This window comes from Morchella sextelata (genome assembly GCF_020137385.1).
Source record: "Morchella sextelata strain SCLS chromosome Unknown scls_7, whole genome shotgun sequence".
NCBI classification, from domain to species: Eukaryota; Fungi; Ascomycota; class Pezizomycetes; order Pezizales; family Morchellaceae; genus Morchella; species Morchella sextelata.
In genome coordinates, this window is record NW_025408622.1 from 174,027 (window position 1) to 197,919 (window position 23,893).

The window sequence follows — 23,893 nt, forward strand, 5'->3', positions numbered from 1 at the left end:
CTGACCCGTTTCCCCAAAAAATACTGGATATGCGGAATAAAGGCGATCGACAATCAAAAGACATATCACTCGCCGAATGCACCGAGGTTGAAGGCCGATTGCTTTACCGAGGCAGCATATATGTCCCTGATTACGACCCCCTTAAGCTTCGAATCCTCCAACTTTACCATGACGCTGCCTCTGCTGGATACTCGGGACGTGAAAAAACATTCGAACTCGTCAGTCGGGACTACTACTGGCCCCTCATGCGAAATTACATTGCCCGCTACGTTCGGAACTGTCACACCTGTCAACGAAGTAAACCCAACACCCATGGAAAACTCGGCGTACTTCGACCTTTACCGATTCCCGAACAACCATGGCGGGAGGTATCGATGGACTTCGTTACGGGCCTACCGGAAAGTGAAGGGTACGATGCAATTATGGTAGTGGTTGACCGGCTAACAAAGATGCGACATCTCCTGCCCTGCAATACTACTGTCAACTCCGAAGACGTCGCCCGACTATACCTGCGAAATATATGGAAGCTCCACGGGCTACCCACACACGTCACCTCCGACCGCGGTACGCAATTTACAGCTAAGTTTTGGAAGGCTCTTTGTAAACACCTCAACATCGAAGCAAGGATGTCCACCGCCTTCCACCCAGAGACCGACGGCCAAACCGAAAGGCTGAATGCTGTAATGGAGCAATATCTACGTGGGTATGTCTCTTATCAACAGGACGATTGGGTAAAATGGCTTCCTATGGCAGAATTCTCCGCCAACAATCAGGTCTCCGCATCCACCAAAGCTACACCATTCTTCGCGAACTATGGGTTCCACCCCCGGTTTACAGTGACGATCAAATCGTTGGACAAGACCCCACCGAGTCTTAACGCTAAGGACTTCGCCTCGAAGATGAAAGAACTCCACGAGCACCTACGTTCCAATATCCGTACAGCGCAGGATCAACAAGAGCAGGCCGTCAATACTAAACGAACGCCGGCCCCACAGTACGATGTCGGTGATATGGTGTTTGTTTCAGCAAAAAACATCCGAACCACGCGTAACTCCCGGAAACTGGACTGGAAGAAACTGGGACCGTTCCCCGTTAAGGAAATTATATCGCCATATGCGTATCGAGTCGACCTGCCTAGGAGTATGAAGATGCACCCCGTCTTCCATGTGTCATTGCTGGACCCCGCTGCGAATGATCCTGTCCCAGGGCAAATTCAACCACCACCCCCACCCATTATCGTCGAACAAGAGGAGGAGTATGCAGTTGAGGAAATCTTGGACTCGCGAGAATTACGAAACACTGGCCTACAATACTTTGTTAAGTGGACGGGCTATACCGACCCTACCTGGGAACCCGCCGCATACCACGATAATACCGCCGCCGTTGATATCTTCCATGTACGCTACCCCGACAAACCTGGACCATTGGAAGGAAAGATTAAGGTTAAGGCTCGCAGGAGCTCGCGCTTGAAGGGAGGGGCTACTTTCATGGATCGACCAGTGGAGGTACGGGGTTAGGAAGAGTCGGATTAGTCAGAAAAGTTCTATTGGGTTCTACCGGGTTCTGTTGATCGTTGATGTATGAGTCATGTTGGATTTGTCATCGCTGGGATTTTCTTGAGTATATTAAGGGGGGTGTTTGTTTGTATTTTGTGTTCTTCTACTTCTTTCTTTACGCAACGTCTTCTGTATCTACGCTGTCTATTGCTATATAATATTCTCGTTCTCTTCTTTCCTCAAGAAGACCACCGCCTCGCTTTGTTCTCATCCCCTTCAAACCTTACCGACGCTAGAGCCCCGTAGTACCCATATCGTGGAGCTCCCACACCGTCCCCTGCTACGCTCTTCGTGCCCTGCGGAATACTCGCTACTCACTCCCTTGAGATCGATTTGGTGCTTCAGTGTATCCACTGTTCTCCGGAGTGTAGTCGTTTGCTCTTCGAGGATTTCAATCCTGTCGGAGGGTAGGCAGATTCGGCTGGTGGCATGTCTAATGGCCCAGGTAATGTAGTTCAGGTCCGTCTGGGTGTGAGTTTCCTGGGGGACAACGCTTGGGTAGAGGTAGTCAATTCTCGGTTGGTATGGGTCATTGTAGTCGGATTCTGTTGCAAAGGTCGAGGAGAATTCTTGTTCCTGAGCTCCGGATGGGGTTGGGTCGGGAACCGGAATATTCCTGTTCTGCGGAGGGGCTGTCCCTTGCTGGGAAGACTGGGTAAAAAAGGACTGGAGCGAGGCTTGTTGCGACATGATTGAATGTCCAGTTCTTCTGGCTGCGTAGAGTGATGTTTCGGAAAGGTTTCTTTTCCTTCCCTTTGGGAGGTCAAGGCTGGAGAATTCTTCGCTAGAAGCCAGTTTTCGTGGTGTTTCTTTCGCTAGGAACAACAAACGCGACCGGACGATCGGGGACGAAATGGCTCAACCTGGTATGGTATACCAGGGTAAACCGAGGGGAATAAAATAAAATGTTTTTGAAGCGAGGTTAATTGTCAAGGAGTTCTTTGCGAGCCTTAGCGAGCAAGTAGAATTCAGAGGTTGCGTAAAGAAAGAAGAAGAGAAGATAAACAGATAAAAGCACAAGACAACGGCCCCTTATATATCCAACCATAGTCCAATGATGACTAATATCTCCACGTAACAGAAACTAAAAGAACACAACAGAAATCCCTATTACAAATCCTAATTCCACTGCACAATACCTCCTTTCCTCGTTCCAGTTTATCAACTAGCCGAAATACATAGCTGCCGTTACATTTAGACCTCTGTAAATTGGTTGTCAGAAGTATGGTTTCTCTGATAGATTTCCCTAAGTGCCCTCCTAGCTGTACATACTCTATCGGGATCTCCAAAAGTAGTATTACTAATCTCGTAGAACTGGTTCATAGATGGCAAATTAATGCCTTAATCATTGGTATGTGCATGCAACTGATTTGCTGCTACACTTTCTAGATGGAAGAATGAATAGAAGAGTTGGGATTGAAGAGTGGAGAACCAATCAGCATTTCCGAAAAGTTTAATCCTCATCTGTTGCTTTACTAGTTGGAGTCTATAATGATTGCTATCTGTATGAAATATTTCCGGGTCTGGACGTCTTTCCGAACGATAGGTTTTGGGGGCAATTGGTTCAAATAGAGCAACTGGTACAGCGGGGACAGCGGTTTCTCCTGAGAGAATGGCAGGTGCTACTCCTTGAGTGCGTTCTTGATAGGCTATCGCTAGTTGCCCATGCAGTCTAGTGATGATGGTTTGAAATGCCTCCCTCGCCTAGTTGGCTTCATCTTGGAATGCTGTCGGGTCTTGAATACATTGTTTTAGGGCCGTATGACTTGGTTGTAATAGAGTGTAGGCTTCGATCGAACCCATCGAGGTTCCTACGACCTACTGAAAATGTTCAAAGAAATTCTGTATATCGTTGTCAAGAGTTTCATAGTCCATAGTGTATTATAGTCTTGATGAAGTTGTATTGATTGGCATTGGAGATGAAACCTTAGTGTTAAATGGGACAGTAGATGTAGGTAAAAGCGTAAATTGTAGTTGATAATGAGTATAACCAAGTTAGAGGACGTGGACCTGGACTGTGGACAAAGTGATATACTATAGACTCTCTTGATATAGCATATCAGGGGACGATAACTATAGACTATAGACTGTGGACTCAAGTTGTTAACCCAGATACTGGGATACAGGTCTCTGGACTTCTGTAACTTAATATGAGAATAGTATTGCAAATTAATCAGAACCGAAAGAATGAAGAATGAATGAGATTTTATATTGCTTGAAAGCCAAAGGCCTATCACACACCTAACTAACAACCATCAAATACTAACTAACTAATGAATATTGTATAGGTAAACAAAAACTAAGTGACGATAAAGTAATTTTCCTAAACGTAAAAGAAACCCATACTTTTCAGTCAAACAACATATAAGCCAGCACAATCAACAAGCATGTTCACTCTAACCAAGATGATTACTGAAGTCCCTATAATTGTATTTGTGGATGCATCTTAACAGGATCAAGGAAAAGCCAGGAACGAATGCACAAGAAAGGCCAACTGCAGAAGTATCTGTTGTGAAAGTTTAGGGTGAGGATGGTTGATGGGGGCCCTGTATATCTGCTCGTCAGGCAACGGGGTAATGAGCTGAGTTGGCTAAAGGGTATTTCGAAATGGTAGGGTAGAGCTATCGGTCCCAGGTAGTAGCGATTAAAGACTGTACTACAAGTCATAATAAAAAGAGAGATCGCAGTCGAGAATGCCGACAGTGGTTAATGGTGTGAATTGGAGTCTGAGAGAATAGACGTCTTGAGGAGGGTTTGAAAATGTTATCTTTGTGAGGGCTATGTTTATAGTACAAATTAGATACTATTACGCCGCTGAGTTCCAGTGACAACTATGGAAGTTTGTTGCTCCTTATATACATATAGTTCTTAGTAGCATATGACCCCCTGATTACATAATTCTAGTGCTAAGCCTCCTTGTTCCAACTATGAGTCATTCATTATACATGAGTAATTGCCATACAATGCCGATGTCACAATGCTATATTTTTACAAATAGGTGGCTTTAGAGAATAGCTGAGCTGAGTAAAGAGAGGGTTTTGAGGAAAGTTGACTCTATTAAAAATGGGTTCCCTATCTTGAGCCATGAAATTGGGTAAGGCCAAACAATGGGACCTCGCATAAGGATTGGAGCAACAGCTTCATTAACTTAAGGTCGTCAACTGAGTAGGCTATTATAGGCTTTGGCAATGGATCTGTGCCGACATACAGACTATTGACAATATGCCGATACAATGTGCAGAGAGATGGCCTTCAAGGCCCCATCAATGGGGTGGTCATATTCAAGGAGCTGACAATATTGAGGAGGGGGTGAGGAGAAAGACGCATCCTTATGAAAGGCTTCAACTCGGTAAAAATCGGGAGTTCACCAAACTGATGAAATAGAATTTCCACTCCACGAGCCAGAGCTGAGCGGGAAAATGAAGAATATTGCGTAAAGAAGAAGGAGAGAAACAGAATAAGAGTGAAAGACAGAACCCCTTTATATGATTGATAATCCCAGTCCGAACATGTCTCATTCCTCTGTGTAATGGAAACTAATAGAAACCAAAGTAAACCCATATTAGAAATCCCTACCCATTAATAAGTACTTCTTCTATACTCCTCAATACAATATCCGACTATAATGCCAATACGTCCTTACACTAATATCTTTCTCAACACCTGTTCTGGTTGACCTTTTTCAAGACCCGTTCAAAATTCTTACTATTGATGTCTGATCTTAATGACTATTCCTAATATCTGATGTCAATATTATATACAATTAAAATAAAATAAAATTTCCTTTTGCAGGAGATCAGCACTTAAATCTTTCAGTGGAATATTTTTGATTACGGTTGTCAATACTTCCTGTACTAGCATTTTGATTCCATAATGAATTCCAGCCTTCATTTCATTGATCCTGCTAGTTTTTCAAAGACTTTCAGGTAGAGCTTCTGAAACTAATGAGAAAAATAAAACTAGTCTTTTTATAATATCAGGTTGTAACCATTCTGTGTCAGCAATTTTATTATCCCTTTACGGGAGTTTCTTTTTAAGTTCGGCCAACACAAGCGCAATTACATTGAGAATTGGTGTATATGAAGATATAAAATTCCACCTCAATTTTGTGATAATTAAACTATTCAGTACCCATATTGGCTGTTTGAACTAAGAAGGGGATTGGCCTGAAAATGGAAAACTGTCTTGATTTCTATTTTGAAGTACAACGGTAAGTAAGAATTGATGGAATACACATGTATGCCTGACCCGAGACATATGTCAGTTACCAGAACTGATATCATTGATCTCTCGATGGAGAAAGTGCAGTCAACGATTAGGGAGTGCAGTCAATGACGATTGAGAGTGGTCAACATCGAGGGAGGTGACCAATGATGAGGGGAGCACGGTCAAAATCGATAGAGCCCGCTCAATGATGAGGGAGCTCATAACGATGAACGAGAATAATAATGAATATTATAGATTAGAACTACCAACTAATATTTGCTTTTAATAGTGTGTTGCTCCGCTCTGGTTCCTCAAACACTCCTTTACTCTTTTGAGAATATTCTATGACAGTTTCCAAAAATCTCCTGGTGTAAAGAAGTCTCATTCTTCCTGCAATGCCTTTCTTAAATCCAAATCTCTAGTAATATTTCATTTACTAATTTTAGCCTTCATGATTCTCCACAGATTTTCATTAGGGTTTAGGTCAGGTGATTGTATAGGCAACTCCATCTTTTATATTTTTAGCCGATTTCTAGCTGTGCTAGCAGCTTTAGATCTATGTGGGGGGTCATTATCTTCCATCACAATAGTCTCAGGTATTGCTCTATATCTCTTTTTATAAAATAGGTGAAGGACTGGTTCCATTATCAAATCAACATAGTCCTTACCTTTGAGTACTCCAGTAGGTAGAATATCTATTGGACTCTTATGACATAATTGGATCGAACTTTATATCATGACCGATGTTCTCCCACTGTTAAATATCGGCAGTAGCCATTCAAGTTTGTATTCTTTTCGGACCATTCGATATACTCAACAGGCGCCCCCATGATAACCAACCTCAAACTGTGATTCGTTCATGCAAATAACTTTACCACACTCCTCCATTGTCAATGTCTCCTCTCTATATACCACAACATTCGTTTCAATTTGTATAGCTTAGATAGGAAGAGTTTTCACTTTGCTCAATATTTATTTAGACTAGATTGCTTGAGATATTTGCGTGCTGTTTTCATGCTCACTTTGGTGATGAGATGTTTAGTAAGAATACCCAGATGCATCTGCCAGTATCGCTTCGCCAAGGAAATAAGGTATCTCTTCTGCCTTTTGCTGAACTTCTTTAGCCTACCGCTATGAGGTGCCGAAGCTGTATAAGGAATAAGAGATCCAGGTTTCCATCTTTCCTTATCTCTCTGAACAATATGCCAGCAGGTGGTTTTCTTAACTCCTGTTCTTGCAACTATCTCAGCATAGGTAAACCCTAACTCAAACAGCTTGATGACTTTGGACCGCTGGGCATCTGTTGTTTCAATACGGCGTGGTTTACTGGCATCTGGAGGAGGTATTGGCACAATTATGATTGATTGATTATCTGAATAGCATAGAGTACGACGCACATTCAGTATTAATACCACCTCCTCGAGATCGCCAATCCGAGATCCTGAACCTGAGAAAACCTCCTCAACTCGAGATAATATCCTAAAACCAACCTAAAAACGAATCTGCAATTGCGCAAACCAACCTACTACCGAATCTGCAAACCAACATACAAACCAATACACCCGAGATCCTCAAACCAACCTACTTGTGATTCTCAACGTACCTTTTTGAAGTCCTCAACTGAGACATCCATGGCTCAGCTCGTGTGCGCGCACGTTCCATCACTTATTACCTACCGCTGTACAATACGATCGATAAAGCTTTTAATTGTAGACCATCGCCTACTCAAGTTGGAAAGTACAGTCAGTCATGTAGAAAATATACCAATCAAATGGTAATCGAATCTTCCATTTAACATTGAGACCGTATGTATGCATCGAAATCAGAAGAAAATCTGAATGGTCGTTCCCTTTTCCGCAGCTGATATCTGCCTTCTTGAGGCATTTGCTTTAGGTGTCCTTTCCCGGGCGAGCTACAAATACGCTAGATTCGTTTATAGGAGCTGTATTTCAAGAGCTTTATCGGCATCGGGATTACTACGGCTGCGTTGATGCCTTAACATGATTGCCGACTCGTTTCTTACAACTACTTTTACTCTACAGAAGTGAGGTTCTTAATGGGGCGCGGTGATCAGTCAACTGAGACATCAACCATGTCTCACTTCAACAAGTGAATCACGAACACCTTTGCAGGGTGGCTGTACTTTGTCTAGCTGTAAATCGATCTCCATTTCCCAATAATATTAGTAATGACTTTACTTATACAAAATTAGATGCATTTCCAGATGCATTTCCATACCTCCTAGAGCTAATCTATATAAATATTTCTTTCATTTGGTATTTAATATATCAAGAAAGTTATCTTCTGTTAAAAATCGCGTTTCCCTTTCCAAGTCTACTCCAGCTCTATGTCTGCGGTCATCAATATGGCGAAAAAGGCGAAGAAAAAAAGAAAAAAAAGTTTATTGTTTCACCGTCAGCAAAATTAAAACCATAAAAGAAATCTACGAACGTTCTAAGATTCAGGAGGAGTAGGCAGACAAAGCGTATGCCCCGAGGATTATCAAGCTGACATCATACTCCCTCTATGACTATTATAAATGAATCAATATCTACCTGCAGGGCTAAAGCCGCACGTGCATATTCCTTAGTAAGGAATGTCTGGTAATCAATTGCCCGGGAGTATGTACACTTCAATCTCTATGTAGGTGTAGAATGTCCCTGTACAGCTGTAAGATACATGTACATGTAGGACGATTGTAGATATGCGCTATCTATGCCCTTCCTGTATAAGTCCAGCTCTTTGTGAATAAATCTAGCGACTTTAACAATACCAGCCTATTATAGGCTACCATATCAGTTAGTTCTAAGCGGCACGGGTCAGCCTCACCCTTCGTTCTGCCGTAAAATCCCCAACGCGGAATCCAACTCAATGTCACGATCAAGGCTTTGCGGAAGGTCCGGGGTGAAGTATTGAGCGTACAGCTGAAAATTCCGGAAAGGGTTTTTGATCTGATAAGATTATAATTTAAGTTGGTCAGTTGTACATGTTCAGCTTTCAAAACATTTATGTGGGGGTTCACTAATTCAAGAGGTTCACAGCTAAGGGTCGTGCTAGTGAGAATTAAAGTTAAATAAAGGCCAATATTGAAACCAAACCCCTAGGCTGAACACTTGGCGATCAGCAACGTACCGTAGCTATCGAGATATGTGTATAGCTGCAGGTCACTCAAGGGTATCCAATAGTTGGGAGGTACGAGCAGTCGCCTACTTAATGTGATCAGTGCTAGTGTGACGTTGATTATGACTCCTGGTATCTAATATCCCAATCACATACGGGGTGCGTGATTTAGGGTTGAGAGAACTTGATATGGTCTACCTGTGATACGAATTGCGTCAATCTTTACATATCAATATATCACTCCCGAAGTTTGATATTGATTACAGGTTGGTCTTCAATTGTACAAGGTGCGAAGTTGTATTACGGCGTACTAGAAATGCAGTGCACGGTTCAATCGTATCGAAACAAGTAGTCGTTCTCTCATAGAAGGACCAGGAAGTCGGAGACAGTGAAGTTTCTTGCGCAGGTATGCACGGCACACGTGCACATCACCCGCGTGATCAGTGGGAATATCAGCTCAGAAGCACTAATCTCTACAGATTTCATGTGGCTTTAGTACTCGTTCTCCAGGCCCGGAACACTGGTTTCATATATATATAACTACATGTACATAATCTCTAAACTCACAATTCATCGCTTCGTACAACCCATGTTTTGATTTTCTTTATATCGACCACGTGTTGTTAATCTTCATCCACCCGAACCCTCGAGATCTCATAATTACACCTAATCGATATAGTATCCTGATCATAGATAGTCGTGAGACTCACTCATGATCAGTATTTGAATCACTCGTCTCTTGCCAATCTTTATATCCATGGCTAAGCTGAATAAACTGTGACCTAGTGATTCGGTTTATGTAATTTTTCGGGACGGGTCAGCTATTCACAAGTGTGTACTACAACTTCTAAAGACCTTACACAGCTTTCTCTGTGACTTGATGTCATGTCTGTCTGCCTGCTATCTTGAGGCCTGTGCTCAATTATGCGAGGCTAATCTCCACTCATTATTGAGCCCAACCACCCTAGTTCCCAGCCAAAATAGCTAGCTCATGATCGGTAATTTAGCAACATCTATGATAGCTTGTTATCGGCCTGGTATTGCCTCTTTCTCAATCGTATTCTTGATCTTTAAGTGGAATTGTGCCTTTATAGTTGTGTTCATACCTGTGTTCATAGTGATTGCGTGGTACATGACCTGGGACTTCATGATCCTGGCTAGATGCACCTTCACAAACAAGGTGATCCTGTCAATACCTGTCATCTCATCTATAGAAGGCGGGGAGTATCGGGCACTACTTGTAGTGAGAATATGAAACAAGATGCCTTTCATGGCTGCCTTGCTCAAAAGAAGAACGGTTGGTCTAGAATTGCCGAGAAACATTTCTTGTAAACTTACAGTGGCCTATTAAAGTATTGCATTTCTGTTCTTAGCTAGCTATCCTTGTGAAGATGATGTCTATAGAGAAGCTATGGTATCGAAGGTAGGCTTATAAGTTTTGGTTTTCAAGGATCAACCAATCATTTTGGAAAACTGAAGATCTACTACACCTCTAAGCGCTGTTAGAACCAAGGCTAACAGAGTATTTCTATGACATCGGTTCTGGCACATTACCCTCGTCCCCTCTGGGCTCTTACACAAATATTGCGCCATATGAAAAGACATTACTATTTGTTTCTATAGTTCAGGGGAATAGACGGCGACTATAAACCTTGTAAACATGATCATGGAGAAGTCTTTATTGGCTTATGTCTGGCGGTCGTAGTTCCAATGAAAGGTGAGGCTCTTCGGCAATGTTTGCTCCTCATAGAAGGTCGGACCTATTGTAGGGCTAATGAAAGGACTTGCTGAAGTGGCGTCTACTCGGTAATATAAGGCACCTCCCACTCTCTCGAACAGGAAATTTAACATATATATTACGCCAGTGCACGAGATTTCACATGGTGTTATAAACACCTGACTGGCACCTCTATATCTCGCAAGACTTCCTATTTGAGTCACTTTAATCTTTGTAGTCCACTCCAGCTTTGTCCGATCGCGACTTGTGGCTCATTTTCATTCTAGGGCATAAATCTCTTATGGGGTTAGGCATGCCTAAAACAAACTTTAAATCCTAAGCAAGAACTATCGATCGCCACTTAATTATTTAACAATAAAAACGAGGTCTTGACTCTCGAGATATGAGCGTCGTGTCACCGGCCAATCCAAGTCGCACAGTGGCGTACTTGGGTGCCACCCCGCAAACGTTACACAGTTGACCCAAGATGAGTCCCACGTCCGCCGTTAACAGGGCCAGGCCTGCAGGTAGATCTCATAGGTACTACTACATGTAGTTGAGGAATAATCTTAGCCTAGTGCGTACGTCTGTTCGGGATGATCGCGATGGGCGCTTTGACGAATGAATGGCAGCGCAGCGGACTCGATGGTCTGTCTGCCTTGTTCCGAAAATCAGACGAAATGGACCTGGGTAAGCCAAGCAGTGTGTGTTGATATCTCGATACGAAACGTCTTATTGCTTATACTTTGGCCTATGGAGCCGGAGTTAAAACTTGTCTATAAACAATATGTGGCGTCAGGGGTATGGTCAATGATCGATAATTTCATATATTCGGAAATCCGAGCCCGCACTTGCGCACAACCACCTATTTACTTACATGTACGTATGCCTCTACGAATCATGTTTACGAGGTGAGCATATGTATATATTCTTTCAGCACCTGTTTGCTTGTCAGTTAGATTAGGGCGTACCCGGGCGGTGGGTTAGGTTTAGAGGCTATGTTGCACCACCCCTGTACTCTACCTCCCAGTGGCGTATGGGAAGTGCCAAGCCTGTCCTAATTGGGTAAACGTACGTGTCGGAACATGGTGTTCCAGCATCCAGCTGTCCATGGATATCTAGGTGATTTATTCTACACACCTGGAACTCAACACTTGGATTTCACAAGCCCCTTGAAATCTATTACATCTACATCCCCAATATCCTGCTTTGCCATGGCCGGAATTTTCTCGACGAGTCTCCGTCTTGCCACTGAAACCTACCACGCTTGTGGATTTCAATTAACGCGTGTATACTACGTACGACAAATGCTGCACTGCCCCCCTTAGAATATTGACCGGAGGAATTCGAGTCCCGTCTTGTAATACTCAGCATGTATGTACTACTGGCACATAGGTACTACAGATCACGTGCCACTGCATTAAAGAACTCCGATATACATACCACGAGGAAACTAGAGTAAGCAGGGCCACTTGTGAACTCCAATAGACGTACTCGTATCGTACTCGGACACAGACAGATACATATAGCTGCTTGCTTATAGGTATCTCCCCCAGAAAGATTAGCGAGATCAGGATGTCCCGGGGCCATGGATGGCGAACCTTGTACAGTGCAGCAACTGCAGTTCCCCCAAACCTGCCACGATGTATGTCCTGTCTGCATGGAAACTTGGCACCGTAATGGGCCTCGAATCTCTCTGATGCCAGCTCAGTTGATCGGTTCGCCTCACTATGCAGATGGCACGCTAGCTGCCGGGTAGCATAGGAGACGCTGACGTTGTGGACTAGTTTACTCCGATCGTACGTACCGGGTTTGCAGGTAGGATGCCTACCTATTGATCGCCTAGACTTCGAGTGGAACATATTGAATATGTCTAATTTTGATCCATATATATAGGGCGCGCACGGTCACACAAATTGTGGGGAACCTCCACTCCGGCTCCCCACAAAGTAGTCAGCCGAATTACGGAAGCGCTCTCCAGCATGTCAGCCTTGGATTATCAACGGAGAATATTTAGAAATACTTATCGAGGTGTTATATTGATATTGAATTCACACGCGCACATACATTCATTACGTGTTTATTATAAGACAAAATAAAATATATTTTAACGAGCGTAAATGAAAACAATATTCCAGCTAGACCCTAGAACCACAGAACTCATGCCCTCCTCGCCCCCCTCCCCTCCGCCCACGTCTCTCCCAAATAACATAAATATAACCAAAAGCCCTATGTCACGCCTGAACTGTCTGTGTTGTTTTTTGGATTTTTCCGGAAGACTGTGTTAAAAAAAGAAAGAATTCCCTTAAGAACAAGAGGCGGCTCAAAGCACACTGAAGGGCAGAGAGCCAAGAAGATATGGGGTAAATCCACACTAAGTCCATAGCAATTTGGTCCATCCCTGGAACATGTTCGCAAAACCTTGAGAGATCCATGACCGGCGTTCATCCTCTGTATATAGATCAATGGGTACATATAGGAGTCCAAAAGCTTTGATCCGGTTCCGTCCCGCGGTTTGGCCTCATACATGCATATTTCTCTCCTAGAAACCAGAAAACCAATGAACATCGAAGGGTGATTAAAAATTAGTACTGCTACATTGCAGTGGACGGGGCTGGCTGCGCAGCCCTGTGGTGTGAGAAATGGAAATTCTCGTGCATTGTCCTGTCCCCGTTTGCCCATTTCCTGCTCTCGTGATATTGCCTCTCCTGTTTCTGCTTTTCCTCTGGTCCCTGCTCTCTCTGTCTTTTTTGACGCTCGAGGCTCTCTTCGTAACCCTCTTCGCCTGGGCGCAAGATTTCGGTCGTTGCAATGGTTGTGGTTACAGTCATAGTTACAGTCTTTGTTACCATTTTGCCATATGCTTGCACCCTGTTGCCGGGAATCGTGTTCCCGTCCGAGTCCACTTCTGAAGGGGTCATCTCGGGCTTTTCGTAGGAGGTCTGCACCTTTTGGTCTGAAACTACATAAGAGACGCAATCCCAATTGACTGTTGGTTGCTGTATTTGAAACTCTATCTCGGCAGATGGGCCCCCCCTTTCTCCCGGCTCCTGACATTGATTGGAGGTTTCAGGGCCTTGACTTTGACAGGGAACTGAACCCGTATACTTTGATTCAAGTTTATCAGATCTCTGGTTAATCGCCGTAGTGATATTTTTATTCAGCGCGGCTGCTGGACGATACGAATAGGTACGTCGTACACGTGGCGTGCAAGGTGGAGTAGGCTCTTGAATCGTTGGTTCCTGGCTTGAGGGATTCTCTTGCTTGATTCTAGGATTGCGCTTGGATCTTCTGAGTTTCTGAACCCTCGCGCCTACGTGTGTCCTCTTGGGCCTGGTGACAAAGACTGCACCGTTATCGTGTCCTTTCATACCCGTAAGTGGAAATTTAATGGTAGAAAATGTAGCGCGTGTCGGTGCAATAACGTTATAGGGCACTTTCGTAATACTGACGAGCTTGAACTGGACGCAGAGGAGGAACTGCGCGTTAGTGTTGTTCAGCTTGGTCGATTGTATATAGGTGATATAAATAGGGTCGAATTCGAAATTTATAAGGAAATATATATATATATATATGGTTGAAGGTTGAAACGTGTATAACGTTAACAGTATATAGAATACGAGCGAGAGTTTCCAGGTTTTTCGATCCTGCTGTCGGAGTAAGGAATGGCGTGGAGTTATTATGATGTGGTGAAGATGCTGGATTTGGAGGCATTGAAGGGAGTACGGCAGCTTTATATAAGTGGCTCATCCACTGGAATACAATTGTGGTGGGGTTCATAACATGTGTAACAGGATTTCTGGATCCGGACCCGGTCATGTCACGGGTCACACACTAGCGCTTTTTCAGCTTTTACATAGTGCCGCGCCTTGATCACAACAAGGCTAACCTTCATAAGGCGCCGGGTGCCTAGGTGCATGAATGGAGAGAAGTGACCGCACTAGTGTCGAGACTTTGAGAACTCGGTCAATGACATTTCGCACAAGCGATACATATATTTCTTCGATTTCAACACATATATACCAGGAGTACTGTAATTTATTCAATTATTCTCTACTTTAGGGTTTACGATTCCAAAACTCAAATAACTACTAGATTTCGGTATCTATGTACAATTTTATCTAGACATGATCACAAGATACATCTAGTCCTTCTGAGAAGTACTCATGTGATTATGTCTTGTGCTATGGATTGTATATCAAAATATTCATTATCAGAGATCGAATTCTGTACATGTGCGAAATTGCAGCCTTTTTCAGCCTTGTGTTATGTGCTTGAAAGTTGAAACCTCATCTGACTAGCGCTATATAACTTTGCACATTGCATGATCTCGGGCGCATAGCATTCTACTCGGGGGCAGGCAAGAAGAACCTGAAAATGACTTTTTATGGTAACGACCTCTGATTCGCGGCTGGCGAAAAGCTACACCAAATTGAGCCCCTGCTTGCAGCTTGCATTTTAAGGTTCTTATTGCCTGCCCCGAGTAGGGGAAATGTGCTATCGGAATGTTGATAAAAGCTAACAGAATTTGAACCTCTTGGTTATGACAGCGTCTCGGTATAAGTTGCAGTTAGGTAGCTACAGGTTATTTTTGACTCATAGGCTTTGATATGAGCCTCCTATACATCCTTGATGATATAAGCTTATCTGATATCTATCCTGGCACATCTATACGTATATTGTAAAGATTTTCAAATGTCAAATTGTCATCCTCCAGCATCCAGATCCATTCACAGCACTCAAGCACTTTGGTCAGAGGAACCGGTGCTGATGGTGGGAGTCACTTCCCCTTTATAGTACGTATGCGTCTAGCTAGTCATTAATGACGATGAAGATATATATAAGCAATTGCGCTGGGTAAATCATAAAGCTATTTTCAAACGATGAATACGTACATTTTGTTTGGAGCTTAGAATCAATCATGATGAACGGCTACACGACGTGCATCGGACCGTCTAGCGTGCCCGGCAATTAATTATATGTATTGGCTTAATAATTAAATGCATTTCTTTCAGCAGAGCAGGGTCATAGTCATGCATCGCGCTCGAGCACTCTACAGGCGCATCTGTAAAGCTTGTTTCTAGAAAAAAGAGTTTCTGGAAAGATATCTACTAGTATCAGCTTCAATTTGAAAACAATTACTATAGCGCCCAAAGGTGCCTAACGGTGATCATATATTACCTTACTCAGCCTGTAATGGTGATCTCCATTTAAGCAATACTAGTACTGGTGTACTTGCCGAGGCCTTAAAACGCCTCGAGTCCCGAAGACCTGGAACATATTCCCCTGGGTCCTCAAGCGTAAGATATACTCTATGTTCAGCGTACCTTGAGGTCCAATTAGTGTCAAGGTTATAATTTCTATAAATCTGTATAGTGTCATAGAGGTTAATAATTGGGTTTACGAAATGAGTGACCAATAACTCAAGGGACGCGAAGCGAATCACGGCTTACGGATTATGGTGCCCCCAGTCTTAAAGGTAACACGAGAAAAACGCCAAGTCTCGAATAACTTTTCAACCACGATTGATATTAAAAATATGGAAAGAGAAAAGCTGGATACCATGATGAAGAAGAGTTTGTCTTTCCATATTTTTAATATCAATCGTAGTTGAAAAGTTATTCGAGACTTGGCGTTTTTCTCATGTTACCTTTAAGACTGGGGGAACCATACATCATCTCAAATGAGATGACTAGTGAGGCTCAAATCACTGTACCTGGCACTGACCGTAGAATTAGCCGTACTAGTGCACTCAGATAAGCATTTAGACTACATACTCTGCATGTACAGCTTGCGGTATGATTATTGTAGAAGTATGGGAGGAGTCCTATTGGCTTGCCCAGCCATAGAAACCCTGTTTTTAGCCTCTACAATAATTTACCTCTCGCTGTATGTAACACCCCTCAGACCAATTCAACTCAATCATAATTCAAACTTTTTGATGTGATGTGGCGGGCCGTAACTGCCAATGATAGAGTATGTTCTGCACTGTTATTCGACCTTATTTGGCCGGTTCCGATCGAGGTCTAGTCGGTACCGTACTTTCCAGACGACAACAACACTGCAAGCTGAAAGTCAGCCAGCAATATCGATTCAACCTCACAACCCCTTTGTTTTGGGAGCTGATCTTAGTTTTATTGAAGTTCTATAAAGTTATCAAAAAGCTGAATTTTTTCACTAGACCCATATAGTCCTCAGTCAGGACTTTGTGAAGTATGTGCACTTGTAGCTAGGGTATATAATAAGTCGATATCGATGTGTTGTACCTGCGCTAGCGAGACAATTATGTTACAGACTGGGATTTGTTTATATCATACATGCATTACATACAGGCCTTTATGAACAACGTAGAGTATGCACCCAGTACACAACAGCATTGTTGTTTCAGCTGTGGCGTATTATAAAGATTTAGGCGCTTCAATTCAAAACTTTCTTTTTTTAAGCCTAGCTTGTTGGCAGGCGCCACGGCATCTAGGTATTTACAATCGATTTCTATTGACAGCAATAAGGCGGATTCAAGACGTAGAAGATTTCACGTAAAACTCATAATGAATAGAGTCATAAATAAAGTTGTTTGCATTAATCATTCCCCGCTTGACATCACCCTTGCGTGCACGTGTATCATCTTTTCACGCGACAAGGCTGCTCTTGACGTTGCGTTAAAGGCAGCCTTGAAGCAGTTATCACTCTAGCTCCTACACCCCCGTACCTCTTTCATGAAATGTTTTGCTTATGCTCTGAAGTGTCAAGCTCCACCGACTAAGTTAATAACTTTCCAAATATATACGTATCTCCCCTGAGGCGAGCTGGCTGTCATGTGTAGGTTCGTTTTTACCCTGACGATTGATAGCAGCAGTGCTACCAACAGAGGTTTCCCAAACAAATTTTCTAAAGGAATAACGAGAGCCGTACATACCGCCATATCAATAATACTGGACAGAGAAGTGACATCTCCCTCCCGCATTCGAAATGAATCGTCATGCGAGGCATTCCACAATTTGTTCTCCTACCTATTACTTCTCAACTACGCAGCTGAGATTTATGGGATCTGCACGCTGTCTACGACCCATGAGACCCACTCGCTAATTGATGAGATATGTGGAGCTAGACACTTGACGTCTGGCTCGCTGCGGTCCGGTCCGATCCGTTCCTGGAAGTGGGCAGATCTGCAATAGGTGTATTGCCCTAGAGGTACCTGAGGCGGACGTCATGTACATATCTCAAGCTAGAAACTCATGGCCAGTGCCGTAGCTGAAACGCCAACAGATTGAACGCATCAAAGTTCCCATGGACATTGCCGGAATTGGTGTTAAACTGAGGCTCTGAAGGCTAAATATTCGACAATTTGAGCTCTTATTCTATCCACAGATATCGAATCACTCCATAGGGAACTTGCTTGTCCTGGTGAGAGTTCTGCCAGCGCTGTGCAAGCTTGTCAGCCTTCGACGGCCTTGCCATATAATCTATCCACGTATCAAACCCTTTATTTTTTGCAACCCATTCTTGAGGAGCGATGTATGAGATCTTTGGCCTCCATAGACTCCATAGAAAATTTCATCCATGAGACCTTTACTCCACTAGACCACATGACGATCAGCTGTGAATGGGACCACTTCCTTTCAGGTCGTTATCAGCGAGCCAGAATATCCGAGTCAAACAGTATCGGAGTATGATATAGCTGACCAATCGGCTGACCTCCTATCATTTTTCGACACGCTTTCAATTCACATACATCAGGACAAAAACTTACAATTCTTTACTTACCGTATGTGTAAAAAGCCCGTCTATACTTTCATCACCAGTCTTCAAATCCCTTATTGATAGAGTAAGATCCATCATCGAAGATATACCATAAGGCATTGTCTGAAATAGGTCACACATGAATAGACCACCTTATACCATGATGAATGTGCAGATACATTCCCAATTGAAAAACATTATCTCAAGCTATACTCGAGCTGCCGGCTTGAAGCCGCCCAGACAAAAAAGGCAATTGATCCAAAGACTGCAAAAGGCAAGCTCTTATTTGCTGCGAGATCACTCGCCACAGTTTGTTGGACGGCTTCAGCTGGCCGCTCGAGCAGAGCACATGTAGCTAGATCCAAAACGCAAGACCCATAATAAGATATGTACTCTGGTGGCTGGTCTAAGGATTAATTGATCTGCACTTAGACGTACCTTTTGTTATGCTCCTGAGGAAACATCATTGTTGCAACGAGATTTATCCCGGCGATCCATAGGAATGCTCGTTCAACATCTGATGCAGATCATAGCTGAAGCAAAGGTCCTTTCCTCGAATTGATATTCCTATGTTTTCTTTGGTAGACGTTGATAGATCTAGAAGGCTTGGTAAGATGAGCGCTATTGCAATTCCTTTTATTATGATTCCGTATGCCACGCGGAGAATTTTTCCTAGCCTAGCGAAGATATTTCTATGCCATGTGACAACGAAAAATGCTGCAGGACAGACAAGCGACGAATGTTGTTGTAACCCTTGCTCCGAATGACTTGAACAACGTGCATCTGTCGGGAACCGAGTTTCTGACTAAATTCCTATTCATGTATCCCTTCGTCTGGCAATGCTGCCCACCCTATAACACAGGAATTAGATTTGTATGGGAGATCTATTATTTGATAAGAGAGATAACGGGATCTGTTAGTAAAGCCACATATAAAATTTGCTTTTTGGGGGGTGGGCAGCATTTTTTGCCAGACGAAGGGATACTCGTGGGGGCGTTGCGGTCAAGAATTCTCAGGACTTAATTGATGTATGAAAATGTGGTATGCAGCACACAAAGGTATGGCACTAGTGTAAAACGTCACCATCCCTGGCCTAGGAATGAATTTGAGAGCGCCTGGTCCACGACATGGAGAAATCAGAAGCTCCCGTTGTCATATCATTAGGAGGTAACGCTCCAGGCCTCCTACCCGGTATCTTGCAGGCCGATGCGACCCACTCTTAGTCTTTCAGTTATTGGACCCCATGGGTACTCACCAAAGAATACGCTATAGACGCTGCGCACCAATACTGTACATGGTGCTGATAAAATCGCTTCCTAGCATATACCATGTTAGTCCCAACTCCCAACGGCAGTTAGTGAAGAGGAATATCAAGTATATTGGCTCCAAGCCAACACCGCAAGATATTTGTCAACGCGCTGGTGACTCCTCATTAGAATGCCTACTGTCACAATGCAAACCTGCAAGGATATGAATCGATGGCTTCTTCACCTGATTATGGACAACACCTCAAGCTCCTAGTCTGTCCCGGTAAGCCCAAAGCCCCCCGCTGCGAAGTAAGGCGTCAAACAGCTCAAGCTATCTCATTTATTCACTGAGATATTTATGGGGCCAATGTACTTACTGCTATTGACCTTTCACCACGCTTTATCCAGTTGATGATGCATGTCGAAGGGTCCCTCTGGTAAATTTCGGAGGTTAACTATACAACGCAAAGGCTAACCTCTCGATAAAGGTTACTGCCAGTTTATCACGGCTTGCCTGCCTTGTGCAATGCAAGCTTCGAATCCTTAGCCTTGTACCAGCCTCATCACAACAAGCCATTAAGTCCAGACTATAGTGCACTAATACCCCGAACATCCATGATATCCAGTTTAGGCACCTTAGGTCTAGGTTTCTTGATTGATGAAAGCCCTCCCCTATAAGGCTTCAGTGTTAACCTTCTCTTGGTATATCGGCTTATCTCGGTATCCTACAGGACGTTCTCCGAGCCTAGTCTCTCGACCACAATCGAATATCTCTCCATTCAATAGAGCGTTGCAGTACCAAGTCGGTGTGAGTAAAGGTTCAAGCTCCTCCACTCCGCACGTGGCAATCTTTGAATGCCTAAGTCCATAATCGACTTTGCAATATCGGGTGTAGATGTCCACCTAGTGTCCTTCGAATGACACATCGGCCTCATTACAAGCCCCGAATATCTTGAGCCGTGACCGAGCAATCGACTCCTAGAAAGTAGCGCACTATTCTCCTGATGTACGTCCGACCCGTTTATTAGTGGTTTTAACGATTGGACGTGTAAGGGTTTGTAAACACTCAGACGAAAGTCAACGTCTAGATACATGCGTTTTGCTACGGAATTTCGAATCCGCGTAGATAAGAGTTATCCGGCACCTAAGCCTCGACCTTGAAGTTCTGATTCGATCCTATGATTGAGGTATGTACCCTCCAATCGGCATCGTCAATCGTTCAAGGCTTGTCCATCCATGCCATAACCTACAGTATCCAAAGCATCGAATATCCGGAATGGAACGCTTGATAATTGACTCACTATCTCTGGATGATCTCAGTCGACAAGCCCTGATACCGGCTTTCAGGCAGCTTGTAGAGCAAATGATCGAGCCATCTTATCTCACGCGCCGCTGTTCCACTTTACTCAATGTATTCAGGAATACTGCCCATCGAGTAATGTAGCGGATTCTTAACATTGAGATACTGAATTTTCGGCGTAGAAAATGCAACATATTAACCCTTACTATGCCCAAGCTAGACCGCGTCACCGGAAACCACACATCTCGGCGACCCGGAGACAGGCGGGGCATAACTCTGGCGCAAGGAGTTGATGCTAGCTAGCTGTCAGGATAATTCCCCAGCAATATGATCGGCTGGACCAGATTCTCCACTCTACTATAACCTTCCGGATTACCACTGGATGAGAAAGGCATTTCTGATTGCAATTCTGGAATTGCGCTGATACCGCCGCTTCCACTGAGCCATCACGCACTTCTTGCCCCCGCCGTCAGGTTTAACACCGCAGTCTTCCCCAATTTCAGCGTAAAGTTGATGCGAAATTGCAAGGCAATACAACTGCTGCCCGAGTACTAGAGCCTACACGGCATTTCCCTGAGCATTGAATCGTCGCAATTACTACGCAGTACCAATACCGTTTCATCGAAATATAACGCACTCCTCGCAGGGTTTTTCGGGATTCGTCGTAGTCTTGATGCAAAGCATTGATGTTTCCTCTGGGACCGTGACCCAGACAAATTGACCCGCTCAAGAAAATACGCACCCTCTCCTGTATTCCGGGACGTTTATAAACCACGTTTCCAAGGCATTGACACCGATGCCCGGCTTGCGCTCATTGAGTGCCCGATAGTCCGGTCTATTCCCCGGCTCAGATTATACCACCCGCGCACGCACCATATATGGACCAAACGCTTGGCTTGCCCTACATATCATTAGAACGTTTTCGAGAAATCCTCGATGTAACCTACCGCGTCCCCCTCATCCTGCCGACATGAAGGAGCCTCCTGCGCATGTTCACGCGCAGCTTTTGCAATTTGCTTTCCTTCCCCTCCCCCCCCCCCCCCCGGGGGGGCCACCCTTACTTACGGATCGTAATTGATATTCCCTATAGTGGCGGTTCTCGCCATCCCGGAATGAGCTGCGTCGTTTCTCGCCTCGCTCAGCGCCGGCCTCAGTGTACCGTATTGTATTGCTCCAGCCAGCCAGAACACAACTACTCCTATCCAGCTCTAAGACTCCGAGAAGTAGTCAAGTGAGGCCTAGTAGGTATCAATCTCAACTGGCCATTGCCCCCGAGTGATGGGAAATGACCGGACTAGCTTGGGATGGCAGTAGGGTGCGAAGCCTAGCTAAGCCTGGCTAGCCCTTCTCAATCATTATTGACTTCATGTGCTGGGTCCAGAAAAAATAATAACAATAACAAAGTACTGAGCACTCCGTCAAGTCCACTCGGCTGCAATTATAACATGTGATGTCAGTAGGCTTCTCGAGTCGATAGGGCTTAGCAAAGATGCGCGGCGGGGAATCGTTATTACCATGAGGTTTCGGTGGGCCTGGATAGAGTGTCCCACGGGTGGTGAAAATACTCATTCTCGTATTATGCTTTGCTTTGTTCCAGTGTTGGAGATGGAAGGCAACGGGAAGAAATAATGATGGGGCTATCGACGCCGAATGCTAGCTGCCAGTGGTTGGTAATTATGGAGCACGGGAATCCCACCATGCACCACACCCCGAAAAAAAGTGCTGTTGTAGTGTATAGATACATGCGTTCTGTGGGGGGGAGGGCACCTCCGCCCTTGTTCTCGTTCAGGCAATTTTCTCAATTGTAGAAAGGCAGTGCGCTTTGAAGAGAAGAGGGGGAGGGGGGGGTTAATTTGGTCCATATTAGCCCCATAGTATTGAATGCTAGCTGTGCGGCTCTTTCTCTAGCTAATAATTTCTCAGCTTAGCTCCATGATCCTTTTCTTTTCTTTTTTGTTTCGTATTTCGCTTTGTTTTGCTTGTACCTTCTAGATCTGCATATACATACACATATCATATCGACTCGATCCTATCTACATACCTACCCACATCAACGATTTCCAATCCCACCGGGCGGACCGTCCCGCGGCCTCTGGAATATGAGGTGGATGTGCGGTTGTTGTTGTGGGTCCATGTCATGTAGCTAGCTAGTTGCAATTGTAGTGGCGGTGGCTGTTGTTGGTATGTACATGGTTCGTTGTGTAGAGTAGATTCCGAAGATCGATCCGCATTCAATCATTCTCGACAGGCTATATAACCTACACTCCACCAATAAATTACTGTTAATATCATTATGAATGGCCCAACGACGAGCATGAACGGTGCGCAGCCCAGTCGGTATAAGTAACCTTACTCGACCAGATTTTACAGTTATTACATATGTTACACACGAGGGAGCTCGGGGGTTATCAGTGTAGGTATGGGGTAACGTACATGTAGGTATGGGGTAGAAAAAGAATCAACTCAACCGAGATCCAAAGAAATAAATGTGTAAGATTGAAGTACGTAGGCTAGCCAATGACTGCCTGTTCTGTCTCAGCTCTGATGGCTTAATTCTATGGTGCCGCGTCGTGTCCATGCGCATATCCGAATTCGTCGTTGCGCGCTTGTCCTACCACACACATGCTGCGCACATTCGTGGTCGCTAGCGCTATCGCGGTTTATTTTAGAACCTCAAAAATAAACCCATGAACCCTCTGCAAAATCTTTGAAAAATTAATAATACATAGTAAGCGGGAACCATCTAAGGTTATTCTAGTTACTCTTATTGCTAGTAGTTTGTCCGATTTCACCAATTAAGGCGGTATGACAAGCGCGAAAGTCCGTCATGTTCTGTCACTCGGCATATACCTACTCAACATGCACTGACCTTTTTAAAATTGGGCTGCTATTGAATACATAGCGAAAACGCGCCAAGGCCAAGGCCAGCCGAGTCCAAAAATGTCAGTATGCCGAGATGTGATAGATCGGATCGTGTAAGGCATTATCGGAACAGCCTTCCATCTCC

General features: G+C 44.1%; 4 protein-coding genes across 4 annotated transcripts; 1 reads left to right on the forward strand and 3 right to left on the reverse strand.

Annotated features, from left to right (window-relative positions):
• Positions 1–29: 29 nt before the first annotated feature.
• Positions 30–1,517, forward strand: H6S33_011729 (uncharacterized protein; the record flags this gene model as incomplete). The annotated part of the gene is made up of 1 exon (XM_044843451.1): positions 30–1,517. The coding sequence occupies one exon, from the start codon at positions 30–32 to the stop codon at positions 1,515–1,517; it is 1,488 nt and encodes a 495-aa protein (XP_044695397.1).
• Positions 1,518–1,772: 255 nt separating this feature from the next.
• On the reverse strand, positions 1,773–2,246 carry H6S33_011730 (uncharacterized protein; the record flags this gene model as incomplete). The annotated part of the gene is made up of 1 exon (XM_044843463.1): positions 1,773–2,246. One exon carries the CDS (start codon positions 2,244–2,246, stop codon positions 1,773–1,775), a length of 474 nt encoding a protein of 157 aa, XP_044695398.1.
• Positions 2,247–9,908: 7,662 nt separating this feature from the next.
• On the reverse strand, positions 9,909–10,154 carry H6S33_011731 (uncharacterized protein; the record flags this gene model as incomplete). Its single annotated transcript, XM_044843474.1, has 1 exon — positions 9,909–10,154. One exon carries the CDS (start codon positions 10,152–10,154, stop codon positions 9,909–9,911), a length of 246 nt encoding a protein of 81 aa, XP_044695399.1.
• Positions 10,155–13,193: 3,039 nt separating this feature from the next.
• H6S33_011732 (uncharacterized protein) lies at positions 13,194–14,078 on the reverse strand (the record flags this gene model as incomplete). Its single annotated transcript, XM_044843485.1, has 1 exon — positions 13,194–14,078. A coding segment is annotated over one exon (885 nt), but the record flags the coding sequence as incomplete, so codon positions are not given.
• Positions 14,079–23,893: the final 9,815 nt, after the last annotated feature.